At 39.5% G+C, this 14,229-nt stretch overlaps 1 protein-coding gene across 1 annotated transcript; it reads left to right on the top strand.

Annotated features, from left to right (window-relative positions):
• The first annotated feature begins 1,516 nt into the window (after nt 1-1,516).
• LOC140238657 (phosphatidylinositol 4,5-bisphosphate 3-kinase catalytic subunit alpha isoform-like) lies at nt 1,517-13,980 on the top strand. Its single transcript, XM_072318557.1, has 4 exons — nt 1,517-1,631; nt 4,593-4,939; nt 12,183-12,392; nt 13,955-13,980. The coding sequence occupies exons 2-4, from the start codon at nt 4,594-4,596 to the stop codon at nt 13,978-13,980; spliced, it is 582 nt and encodes a 193-aa protein (XP_072174658.1). The 5' UTR covers nt 1,517-1,631; nt 4,593.
• The last annotated feature ends 249 nt before the right edge of the window (nt 13,981-14,229 follow it).

Raw genomic sequence — 14,229 nt, 5'->3', positions numbered from 1 at the left:
GCCTATAACGCCCTATACATATACTAACGTCTCAGGTGTTAAATCTAACATCGATGTCTAACACTAGTGCATGATTAATGAATAGGAAACACGAGAAAGTACTCGTATACAGTCATTGCTATCAACAGAAGCTGCGGAGCGATTATAGTGTTATAAATGTGTGTGTGGTTGTCATTAAGGTCAATGTACCGGTTACAGCTCGTTATTCCGAAGGTTCGTTATTCCGAAGGCTCTTCAGCCCGAAGATTCCTTATTCCGAAGGTTCGTTTTTCCGAATTTCATTTTCGGATGAACAAATCGTCGGAATAACGAACCTTCGGAATAACGACACAAATGTTCGGATTAACGAACCCTTTTTCATTTTCGGATTAACGAACCTCTTAGAGGTATAGGAATTGCGTGTTTCGGATTAACGAACCTTCGGAATATCGAACCTTTGGAATAACGAACAGCACCCCAATGGACCATCCCAATGAACCCCAATGGGAAGCCCATTTATCCGCTTCGACCGGAAGAATCTCCGCGCTGAACCTTCGAATTATAAGAGTCATGTATTTTATTGTGATTTTTATAATGATTTTTCGGGTGTTTTTTTTTTCTCCATCAAAAGTGTATAGGGGAGGGATCGAGGGGATGCAGTCCCTCCCCCCCCCCTCCCTCCCCCTTCGGCTCCCTTTTACAAACAGTCTTTGAAAAAGTGACGATTACTTAGTACAAGAGTTTGCATTATCTTAAGACAGTTTTGAACATGAATGGGAAATTACAATGTCATATTAGGTTCGGGTGTTAGGTGGTCTTAAAAGAAAAGGAATCACGTGTTAAGGCATGTTATTTCACTGTTGGGCTTACCTATATATGAATCTTACTATATCAGTGTAATGTCAATATGCACTGTATTACGTATTATTTACTTTTTCTTTCTTGTTTCATGTGTTTATAATTGTATTTTGTGATGTAGGCCTATCAGTACGGTCTGTGATAAAAACCAGTGTTTTTAGCCACTGACAGAGCTATACTATTCCCTATAGTACAAAACAAATAAACGAGTAAACACATAATATCTTCAGTCAAAAAAAAAATCGTATATACAGTGTACATGTTTTGATGGAGATGGAAAATAAATGAATGAAATGAATTAATGGGTGAAAATCCGTTTTGAGACGACTCAGTGGTTACTGGTAACATGGCAATGTCATTTTTCATCGGCTGAAAGTAGCCAACTATGTCAGATGTCTTTACGACTGGACATTTCAGTGAACAAAGACTACGAGGATTTATCAGGTTGAATGAACTTCTCCATTGGAATGCTGGGTAAACTACAAAAGTGGTAAACAACTTTTTTCTCTCTCCCTCTCTCAGCCTCTACACACGCGCTATGCAGTCGGTACGTCACGACGTCCGTATACACACACGAGACAGCCAAGCCACGGTGTACGGCGGCGGTGGCGGCTCTGATCGGGCGACCGTCGTACCTCTAGCTAGCTCAACACATCACACAATTGCGTACAATCTCGGTCTCCCACCACACAACCTTTATTATCCCGTTCATGCTGCTGTGCCTGCCTGTGAGACCATTCAAATGCTGTGATTTAGAGGGATTTAACAACTCTCTGGGATATTGAGTGCGTGACGTAAGTAATATTTCCGTAGCATTTCAATTAGCATTTCAATTTACAGTATTTGTTGAAAAGTCTCGTGCGTATTCTGACGTTGAATCACCGCGAAAAATATTACTAGATTCAGAGCCAGCGCGATGCGGATTTGTGTCAGGAGCATCCGTGCTTTACCTTGCTAGAGCCGTGGCTACGTGGGTGTCTGTAGGCCGCTTCGCTGCCAGCGCAGCAGGCTGTAGTGATGTGAGAGGAGTCGGAAGTTTGCGAGAGCTCGAGAAATTCTAAGTTATGTCAGATGTCGACTTGTTTATCGGCTGTGGCTGTTGCCATTTATACACAGCACAGTTCACACGAGTATTGTGGAGTGTTGTGCCATTGCTAGTAGTATTGCTAATCTACCACAGTTTCCACACTTCTCATGATGAACCATAGAATATAAAGCAGAAACGCCGGCCTAACTCATGGATGCAGCAGTGTTTTTTTTAGATTAAAACTATCACAAAAAGCATCCACTCCCAATTCAGGTACCCATCACTTTGTGGGCACTGGAATGTTGTTTGTGCAGTGTGTGGTGATGAATTATTTAGTTTGCACTGCATGGTTTATGTCTATTTCTTTTTACTATTAAATATTACCCAATCTAACACTAGAAAATAATCATGGTAATTGGTATTGTAGAGTGCGGGTATGGTATTACATACCAGACAGCATGTACTTCCTGACGCGCACATCTCTGCATAATATCGACATTCAATATATGCAGGACTTTGTAGACTAGCATGACAGAAATCACAACAACAAAAAACACACAAAAAATGACATAAATGTAGAAATGTCAAGAAATTCAAATTTACGTAAGATTTAGAAGGAGATGTCGATTTATCACAAGATTTTATCTCGTAAATTGTTCCTCGAAATGTTCATGTTATAAATGCCTTTTGCCCTACAATATGAAATTTGAGCCTCATTTGCTAATTTTCTCTTTGTTGCTGTTGTCTGCTGGGTACGAATGTGTACTTGAATCGGCATGAATTGCGATTCTGGTGCATGAATAAGATATAAAAAATGTTGATTATTCGATTACGAAAATCTTGTAGGGAATTATAATGTAACTGTGCACGGCTAACTTTTAGAAGAGGGGTTAACTTGAAGTCTATTTTCCAAAAATCGAAGTGAATAATTCAAATAATTTTGCACAATTCATAATTTTTAGGACTTTATAAATGACTAGTGTTATTTTTGGCCAAAATTTCATCCTGAGTTCTGTCAGTTACAGAAAAAAAAAGCGTCTGGTGATAGGATACGATCCACTCTCCTGCTATGCTTGCTGATTTTCAGGGACCATAGGCTGCCTAATCAAAGCTCTTACTTTATCACAAGGAATACAGTATAGAATGTGATTGAGAACTTGGGATGTTCATAAAAATCGTGGAACTGGTAGGATTTAACCTCCCTTCCCCCAATGGAACATTTGTGGTTTAATATGTGCAAGAATAGAAAGCAATACATGTAAGGCAAATTCTTGGTGTGTAATGATGTGTTTGTGTGTTATAGGCTATTGTTGCCTCGACTGTTTGCATGTGGTTTATCATCATTTACAACAATAGAACATTGTTCAATTCAGAATCAATATGCACTTTATAAAACAAAGCCCTCATCGTAAACTCAACTTGAATCATGATTGATTTATTGATTAAGTTGTCCACACTGATAGCTTCCACTATAACAAGCAGATGCATACAATACTCTGGGACAACTCCAACTTGAGAAAGGACATACTGAAATATACAGATCTGCAGCACACAAAATCATAGTATCATGACACAATACAAAATTATCATGTAGGCCCATGCCATTGTTTTAGTGATTTGGATGGAGAGAAGAGAGAAGTTGAAGTATTTAAAAAAAAATATGGAATTCTATAGAGTCTATGTAACAAAAAGTAAAGTTTTTCAGTGTTTTTATTCTGCACTAATATGTCTATCTGTGAAAGCTGAGTTTCAGTAGGCCTATGTTTTAAGAAGTAGAATAACGATATTGCCTCTGTTTTCATAAATTTAGGCCCTACAGTGTTTATGTTTGATAGTATTTTTTTTTCACAATGCAAAAAAGATGTGTAAAAACATTGCATTGTGGTAGACTATGAAAATACAGTACTAAGCTAGACCTGAAGGTATAAAAAATAAAGGTTCTGCAGTTTTAGGGTACATGGTATTTGATGACCAAATCCCATTGCATGATTTGAATGAGAGAGCTTAGGAAAGCATACATCTGATCAAAGCTCACCAAAGGTGTCAACCCTGAACTCGCTATCAGGCAAATGGAAATGCAGCCTTGCATCTCTTAAGGGATCCACCATTTGAGAAGTACCTAACTTCAGCTTTGACTGATGTTGTAATGAGTGTATTAGAAAAACATCTTTTCATGTATGCCTTTGAAACATATCTTGTTAAATTGTTTGCTGTTGTTTTACTGTAAAGTACCTTTTTTGTGTTAGCTGCAAATCTGATGCCAGTTTGTCCATTCTAATAGTTACATCAGGCTGTTTGGAAATTTCTCCTGCAAACCCTACCCTCTTGATGTCGAATCTTAGTGCTAAAATAGCTTACTCAAGACAGCTGTTTCTAAATATCTCTGGCATTGAATGAAAGATGTAGATCTATAAATGAAGGCATAGAAAATATGTTGTATCAATGATATATTGAATAAATGTTGCTCATCTTAACTACAATACAACAGCAACATCAAACTGATGATTCCCCTGAAGATGTTGCTTTGGTATCAGGGTATCTTTAGCACCACAGTGAGTGATGGCATAACTCTGGTAATAATGGAAAAAAAGAATGGAAACTTCAGAGAATAATTGTGTAAGATGCAGTAAAACATGTAAGAACTGTTGCAGAACTAAGTAGGGAGTTCACTATTGAAGCAAACTATGGATGTGGGCAACTTCAAAAACAGCTCTTGATATCATTTCAGGATGCCGCCTTCATCAGGGGAGCTGTGGGGCTCCCACCTGATGCCCTCCAAGATCCTGGTGGAATGCCTTCTGCCCACTGGTATCATGGTGCCCCTGGAGTGTGTCCGGGAGGCCACCCTGGAGACGGTCAAGGCCATGCTGTGGCGGGAGGCCCTCAAGTACCCCCTGGCCCACCTCCTCGGCGAGGCCAACTCCTACATCTTCGTCAGCATCACGCAGGATGCCGAAAAGGAGGAGTTCTACGACGAGGGGCGCCGGCTCTGCGACCTGCGCCTCTTCCAGCCCTGGCTGAAGGTGGTGGAGCCGGCTGGCAACCGTGAAGAGAAGATGCTTAACTATGAAATTGGTAAGCAATGTTGGTATCAGTAATTTGTGGTTTAAAGAGATGGTATATAGTATTGGTTGAGGTGTGGATTCAGCCTTTAACTTTTTGGAAGATACTTAGAAACCACTCTATGAAATGTTAAAGAGTGAGGCTCATACAATTCTAAAGAGGAATTCAACGTTTATTTGATAAAAATCAGATTTAAATGGCTGAGATATCCAAAAACAAAGTAAAACAAAGCAATCCTAATAAAAGGTGGGTCCCACCTTTTATTAACATGCTTTGTTTTGGATATCTCAGCCATTTCAAAATCAATTTTCATCAAATTAACTTTGAATTCCTCTCAGAATTACATGCTATTTCATATTTCAGAAGAGGTTTCTCATTATCTTACAAAAAAGTTGGAAACCTGAAATCCCATCTCAACCAAAACTACACCATCCCTTTAAAGCGAGAATTGTCAGTTTTGTGTTGTTTGAAGGTTGGCATTGGTGATGCAAATTGGGAAGAGAGGTCTCCACTGCTAGCGCTGCTTCAACTTCCAGCTCCTCACTGCTGCCACTCGATTGCCACTATTTGCCTCCCTTTACACTCTGCCCATGTTGCTTCCCTCCTTCCCTCTCCTCTTTCTAGGCTCTTCTTTCGCCAAGCAAAAGTCCATTCAAGATTATTATTCACATGTCGTTACTGTATTGAAACCTCTCTCCCTCAATCGTCTGTTTTGTGTGAACAAAGGGCTGTCACAAAGGGATAATCGATTGCAGAATAGAAACTTAACTTTAAATATTTCTGTCTTGATTAGGCCTATATTCTTCAAATTCCTATTAACCGTAGCTCCATCTTGAAAATTACTCATCAAAATATGCTTTTCCACAAAATTTAGTATGTAGAAAGAAGGAAGAAGAGTCTGTATGAATACTGTACTAGTAAGAAAGCTCTAGAGCCAGAGATAAGGGAGGGAGATAGGGCAAGCGAGAAATCTGTGATTTGCTCAGTTGCATGGTACTGAGAAAGTGTCTGTCCAATTTAATCTAAGAGATGATGTGATATCATCATGTCTCCATATCTCTGCGTGTATCATGTTGTGTAATAACAGCATGGTATTTATACAGAAGCCAAATAAGGCAAAAGAGCTGTGATTATAATGCCCCCCCCCTCAAAAAAAAATAAATAGATAAAAAATAAATTAATTGACATCTTTGCTTTGGGCAACATTTATTCAAAATCATCCCTTTGGAATATACACTAACAGTATGTCTGAAATGAATACAAACATATCTTCTTCAATCTTGTACATTTTTAACCAGCAAGGCAATCTCATGCCATTGCATCAATTTTCCATAAAAGGCAAGAAGAAGAAGGAGACTAATGTTTTGATGCCCTTAGCAATCACAAATAATCTGTGTAATTACTCTGGTTGCTGGGCTGCAGATGCATTAAACATTCTCTTTGACCCTGGCAGTCATATCACAGCTCATCTGATAGTCTAGTCATTAGACCTTTTTTCATAAAGTAATGTACGAATTATTGTATCAAAGTAAAGTTACCACAGTCAGCAGTTGCTTTATAGCATCTCTCTGGTACGCAAGTTGCTATGAAAATCGGAGAACGCCAACTGAATCTGGCTATTAAAGGTGTGTGTTGCTCCTTTGCTTTGCAGCGTGGGATTTTTTTTTTTTTTCTCAGCACAGATTTGCGTGTCTTCTTTGGAGCAGAGAGAAGCAGGTCTGAGTGCCAGACTAATCCCTGGTGTGACAGGGCAGGTTCATGCGTCGAACTCTGATAATGAATGGGAATGTCATCAAATGCATGCATTTTCCATTCAACAGTTACCAGGTTCTAGAAAAGTGAGCTGAAGTGAAAGCTGGGGAAAAAGAACAGAAAGGGGGTGGGGGGGGGGGGGGGAGGGTTGGTGTGGATAAGGGGCTTGGAGGATTTTCAGAAACCCCTGCCTTGCAGTTCCATCTTTCCAACTCCAAAAACTATTCTGAGGGCGCTCCTGACACGCACACTATCTTGTCATGATATCGCCACCGAGGAGTGATAATGTCACAGAGTTTCAAATGCTCAGATTTTGGCACGACTGTGTGATATTTCACAGTCTCAGGATTGCAATGAGATTGGGATGTTACAAAGCTACTTTCCGACTTGCCAGGGGCAGATAGGTCATACTTTCAGAAAGTTAAAATGAACAGTCAGTTGCCAGTTTTAGGTTTTCTTGTGATGTCCCCCAAACCAAACAGAGAAATCATCTGACAGATAGCCTGCTACCAGAAAGTAGGCTTTGAAGTGTAAATGCAGTGAAGCATGCTTGAGGCATTTCATCATGTATAGGCAATTTACGACATCATTATACAGGGCATTCAGATGCAAAAAAGTTTATGCCAAAACGGTAGATACATGTAGCTATGAATACAAAGCTATACAATGAATTTATATGTCTGAAAGCTGACTAACAAAATGATGTAGTATGTAGGGCCACGAAACAACGTACAACCAAGGAGGTATGATACCTCCTTGGTATAACAAAATGACATCTTATGTAATGAAACGATGGTCAGAGCATCGTTGTGAACTAGAACTCGAGATTGTATCACTATTCCTTGTGCATCTGTATTTCTATGGTCACCATAATATGGTGACCATAGTAATATGGGTAAAGGGACTTTAATACCATAGTAATATGGTAAAACTGGGCAGGTCTTAATGTGAATGCGCCTGAAAGGTGAAGGCCAGACAGGGGCTAGAGGCAACATCATGACTATAGCAACATGCGCAGCACACATCGGTAGGTCCCACATTTTCGAGAAGGGTTGAGATTATACATCTAAACCGTCTGTCAGCTATATGATATACAGCTGTGTGTCGTTTCTTTATTGAGTTTTGGTATAAACTGGTTTGTGTCTGAACAGGGGTATAGTTTAATGCTTCCTTAAAACCTAGTTTCATGTGTCAAAACATTCTTTTTTGAAATGTGAACGTGACAGAGCTAAGTGATTAGATTTTTAATCAATATTTAGACAGAATATCAAAGTTCTTTCTTTTCCTGCCAAATCCCCCTGGTTTACATTATTTTCGACATCAAGGTCTGCATCTATACTATGGAGGTATAACATAAATGTTGTGACAGGTTTCATACATTCCCAGTCATCATCACATCAACAGTCGCTGTGTTTGGTTCATTTCTGCCGTGACTTGAAAAATTGATGTATATCATCGCATTAAACACACCCCAGGGTCTGTTTTGAGGCTGGTTGTCACAGGAAAAGCCTGGAAAGATTGTGTTTTGTTTTTGTTTAAATTGCTATTTTGAGACAAACTACCCCCTTCTCTGCCTTCCGCGATCCGATCCATTTGTTTTCGTCTCACTCTCATTCTCCTTCCCTGGACAAAAACAGCTTGTTATTGTCATCTCCCTGTCGCTTTTTCCAGGTGATCGGTATTTTGTTTTTTCTGGGAAGCCTTCCTTTTCAACAAAAGTGTTGACTGTAGCGGTGGGCAATTCTGTCAGTTCTTATCTGTATTTTCTCTCTTTTGTGTCCATGCAACCTTCCCCATGTCAAGTTATTAAAAACCCAAATTGAGGATCCAGGCAAGACATTGTGTTGCTAGTAGGTTTATTTATTCGTAATCGCTTGTTGATGGTGGGATACTGAGGTCAGCAATGCAAGAGATTTATAATTGTTAGTCTTTCATCTCAACTCTGCAATCACATAATTTGTTAAAAGATTGAATATCCTTTGATAATGTATGTATTAAATAACTTTGTTTCTCTGCTTTTTCCTTTGTGTTGTATAAAATGCTCTCGTACTATGAATGCATGCAGTGTACATGTATGGACAAAATTTATGATGGTATGCAAAACGGGCTTTGCAATGGTCATTGTTATCATTCCTAGGAGTGTTGTTGTATTGATATATCAAATGTTATTGATATTATTATTATACTTTGATAATTATCATAATCATTATTCCTGTGCTTTCAAAAAAGGTGATAAAAAATGAAAAACCTCTTCTGGTTGTCTGAAACCTGCGATGACCACATTTGTGTACATGAATCACCTGCACAATACTCGTGGCACTGGCAAATTTGGATTTTAAGAATATTGATTGGTGGAAGGATTAGGAATATGATTCGGAGGAGATAGTGTACATGCCGCATATAATCACCGAACAGAATAGGTAGCGGTACTATTAAAAGCATTTTTACTCGACCCCTCGCCAAATTCACAAATTGTGCAATGTATGGCAATAATTTACGTGTTCTTCCCTACATGATTGTACAGCCCAGCTATTAAATAATTTGCTAAGCGTGAAATAGTGGCTAAGGTTGCAGTGGAACACAGCAGCGTTTGAGCACCGCTGAATATGTACATTGGCCAAATGGAATGCTGCAATACATAGAAATCAATAACATCCATCGAAGTGGATGTTTACAGAATTTCTGCCCGCTCTGAGGTTGTTTTCCGCTCTCTCTCTCTTTCTCCCTCTGGTAAGTGCTTTCTATTGCTCATTTTTATGAGCAAATGGTCTCACAGGCTGCGGTGAATTAAATGGCAGTGTGATTACATTTGATCCATAGAGGCCGTATGATGGATGATGTATTGGTGATGATTGTACACTTGTACTTAAAATAGGGCAAATATTTGTATTTGACGTACTTGCTCATCATGTCTATAAAAAGAGGAAAATCGATAGATGACAGTTATTTTGTATCCCTGAATTTATAGGTTGAAGATAATTCATATGGAGGAGGGGGGGGGGGGCAGGTAGAAAGTAGTTTAGTTTACAGTTTCTCAATTATGAACTCATAATTTCAATATCCCTAGCTTATTTATAGATAGAATTACATTTTGTTTTAGAAACTGTAAATGTATTAAAAAGGGGGATTTTTATAACTCAAATTCCAAAAAGAGTCCCCACCATGGGAGAGGGGACACCCTCTTCCCATCGACACCCTACCCCCGGCCCCCCAAACTTGGTCACTTTGCTCCCCTACCAAGTCCCCGCTCTTATTTTATTATTTTATCTCTTTCTTTTGTGAAGTGTTGAAGAAGTGAAAACAAAAGCAAACACACAGACACACACAAAAAAAAAATCATCCAAAAATCTCCCCATTTGCAGAATATCTTACTAGACTGTTGTGTCAAGTGTACATGTGTACTTCAGTTGACGTAACTTAGTTCCGTAAATAACGTGATTACTCTAGGTTGATGTCATGGTTGTCATGGCAATGGCTCTCTTGTTTCACGGGCAAAGTGATCTTTTTTGTTTCCGCAATCCATAAAGATGGTATTCAAACATATGTGTTTGTCAGAGGATATCTTCTCCAGACTCAATTGAAAGGACAGTCTTGTCGTTATGTGAGTGACCTACACGCACATGATGAAAATTGATATGATCTTGTACATACCCATGTAATTATTTTATCATTAGTGTTTCTTGCTTTTTTAATATTGTCTTTTCTTTTCATTTCTTTCCCTTTTGTATGTGATTGTGACTGTGATGTGATGTGACGATTTCATTGGTCATGATTACTCCTCGAGTTTGATGTCATATCCGGAGTTCCTGAAATCATCAGAGTGCAATGATTCACCTTGCTGAGAGAGAGAGAGAAAAAAAGAAGTGTCTATAGATTTAGATTCCTAATTAGATCCTTTGAATAAATGATGCATGACATTAACTTGTACACATAGAAATTCAGTTGCCACTTGCATAAGTTTTGCTTCACAAGAAAGCATGATGTAAGTGATTCTGATGGTGCCATAATGTTGAACAATTCAACAACAACAAAAAGCAATGTGTACCTTACAATATGTAGTCATCTTTGCATTTTTCTGAAAAAAAAAAAGAGTATAAGATTATAAGTGGTGTTGAAAATACCATGTCAAGTTATCTGCAATATGGGCATTTCCACAGGAAAAGGGTACATTTCGGGGATGTCACTTCATTTTCTGTTTCCAATGTGCATTACCCCCCCCCCCCCCTTACAATATGATCTATCAGAACAGTTCAGTGAGAGATAAGTTTGCCCCAAAATCACTTCAAGGAAGAAATTTATTTAATAGAATTTTTGCCAAAATGAAAATTCTAGGGTAACATACATGTTACACCGGACAGTAATCTATGTACTAAGATATATATGAAGGCCAATGCTCTTTGAAAATTTGTTGCTTGTCAGCTGAATGCTCTAAGTTTTGGAAAGATGATAACAGCCCCAAAATTTTGTTTGGGCACTTCTAGACTTAGTGGTGAAAGTATGCAATATGGACAGACAAAAATGCAACAGTTTTGTATTACATTCCATTTGTTGTGATTGGGAGGGGAGGATTGATGGGCTTATGATATGAATTAAAGTGGAGAATGAGAAGTAAAAATTTTATGAAATGCCATATTTAAATGACATTTGATTATGCTGGTGTGACAATGATAATGAGAATAGAATATTTACCATAATACCAGTTATGAAATGATAAGAACCCTTGGTAATGATGTTGAGAATGATGGTAATCAATACATGTATAATGTTAATGATATTGATAATAATAACAATGATAATAGAAATAACTAGAAAAGCACTCTGAGAGCGCAGACCTCCGCAAATAAGTTACTTTCCACTGATGATCTTGCTCTTTCCAAAGAAATTTTTCTCCTCTCCGCCACTGGGGAAAAGCTCTTTGGGTTCTTCCATAGAGATCAGTGATTTCCACCCATAGGTACATTTGTATACATGCTGAAAAATTGCCTGAGGATAGAAGCATTTGTTACGTCATAAACCCTCAGCTACGCCACACGCCTCGCCCTAGCAGAAACTATGGCACGCACTTTAATGCGCGTTTGAAAACCTAAAAACTGCGCAGCTTGAACTCCCAAGTTCATTGACCCTACCTGTCAAAATATCAAAAATCCTTCATAAATTCCAAAAAAAATTCTCGGATCACTACCAAAATGTATTAAATCATTTGTTACTTGTGTCATTCTCAACTTTTCCTGTAAGTCTCATCCAAATCTGTTAAAAACTTTTTGAGTTATTTTGCACACGGACAAACAAACAAACAAACCAACGGTAACAAAAACATACACTGTAACCTCCTCCCTTGGCAGAGGTAATAATGATTTGAGGGTAATAATGATAATAGTAATGACAATAGTGATGAGTGATAGCATTGATCATAAGAAGATATGACGATAATGATGGACAGTAATTAATCATAAAGATGAATAATGGGGAAATTGACTGACTCTAAATTGTCATCTCACTTCAGGTGCTGCCATCGGCGTGCCCGTCAACGAGTTCGACTCCATCAAGGATCCGCAGGTGGTCCACTTCCGGCGCAACATCCTGGCCATGTGCATGTCGGTGGTGGAGGAGAGAGAGGAGCAGGGGAAGTTGGGCCACGCCCTCTACGCTTACCCCCCAAACCTGGAGGCCTCCGAGATCCTCCCCACCCACATCATGCAGAAACTGGACATAGGTAAGACAGATTCTTGAGTTTGTTTCTTGGAGGAGACAGGGTTTTTTCGTTTGTTTGTTTTTTTCCAGGTTTTTGGTAGGTTTTTTTTTTTTTTAGCTCACCTGAGCCAAAGGCTCAAGTGAGCTATTGCGATCGCCCTTTGTCCGTCGTCCGTCATGCATTATAAACTTTTTACATTTTCATCTTCTTCTTGAAAACCCCAAGACCGATTTTTCATCAAACTTGGCAGGTAGCATCCCTAGGGGGTTAGGAACTCAATTTGTTAAAATGGGCACCATGCCCCACCCAGGGGGCCCCCAGGGGGGCCCAAACCCCCCCCCCCCCCCAAATTAAGGAATCTGTAAAAATCTTCTTCTCTAGAACCAGAAGTGATAGAGCTAAAGTTAATACTATGAGTTAGCACATTGATGACTGTAGTTTCAAGTTTGTTCATGGCAGAATCAGGGGTGCCCCCCCCCCCCTTGGGTCCCAGGGGAGGTGGGTGGGGAGGGGTCCTAATGGGGCCTAAATTGTACATTTCCATCTTCTTCTTGAGAACCCCATGACCCATTTTCACCAAACTTGGCAGGTAGCATCCCTAGGGGGTTAGGATCTCAATTTGTTAAAATGGGCACCATGCCCCACCCAGGGGCCCCCCAGGGGGGCCCAAACCCCCCAAAATGAAGGAATCTTTAAAGATCTTCTCTAGAATCAGAAGTTATAGAGCTAAGATAATACTATGAGTGAGTACATTAATGACTGTAGTTTCAAGTTTGTTCATAGCAGATCCAGGGGTACCCCTCTTGGGGGGGGGGGGGGGGGGGGGGGGGGGTTGGGAAGGTCCAAATGGGGGCCTGAATTGTACATTTTCATTTTCTTCCTGAAAATCTCATGATGGATTTTCGTCAAAATTGGCAGGTAGCATCCCTAGGGGGTCATGATCTCAATTTATCAAAATGGGCACCATGCTCTACCCAGAGGGCCCCAGGGGCCTTAATCTCCCCAAATTAAGGAATCTTAAAAAATTTGGGCCCTTATTGTACATTTTCATCTTCTACTTGAGAATGCCTGGTCAAATTTTAGTAGAGCTGTGAATAGTTTAGATTACCGGTAGTGACTGCGTGAAAGGTGAACTTGCGATACTCAGGTGAGCGCTAGACCCGTGGGTCTCTTGTTTGTTTGTTTTTTTTGCAATAAAAAGAGCCCTGTTGGTGACTCTTTATAAATAAAGCTGTGATTTGAGGGTTGGAAAGGGGGTGAGTTTTGTGGACATGTATTTGTTTTTGATTTATGTACAATGTATGAGTGAGTGTGTGTGTATGTTTGAAAAAGATGATTCTTCTTTTTAATGTAATTTGTTTGTTTGGTTTTTGGTGTTGACTATGGTTTTTTTTTTTAAATTGTTGTTGTTTTTGCTATGATTCCGTTTAGCTCATATTTTTTTTACAGCAAGGTGAAGATCTTGTTTATCCCCTGAGACCACTCCCTGAAATAGAAATCACTTGGGGATTTACTCCTATTCATGTCAAGAAACCCCCCTGTCATAGACCCACTGTGCCTTCCAATTTTCAATTTGCACATAGTATGCATCGACCAAGTCCCCCTGTAGCAGGTGTTATGAAATTAACCGCTTGTTTGCAATGAAGGCCAGCATCCCTGGATGATATTGATGGAGAGAGCATGGTCGTCATGGCGACGCAGCAATTGTTTTTCACTGCCGTGCCGACTCGAGCGGTGCACAGGAATACTGGTGGTGGTGTGCTATTTCAATCGCGCGGTTGCTAGGAAGCACTCATCTGAAAAATATTATTTGCCATTTGGTATTATGGGAGCTTGATGGGGATTACCTTGTATGTTC

Source organism: Diadema setosum, chromosome 15, assembly GCF_964275005.1.
Source record: "Diadema setosum chromosome 15, eeDiaSeto1, whole genome shotgun sequence".
Classification (NCBI taxonomy): domain Eukaryota; kingdom Metazoa; phylum Echinodermata; class Echinoidea; order Diadematoida; family Diadematidae; genus Diadema; species Diadema setosum.
The sequence above is the reverse complement of the archived record's forward strand: the minus strand, read 5'-3'. Positions and strand labels throughout refer to the sequence as shown.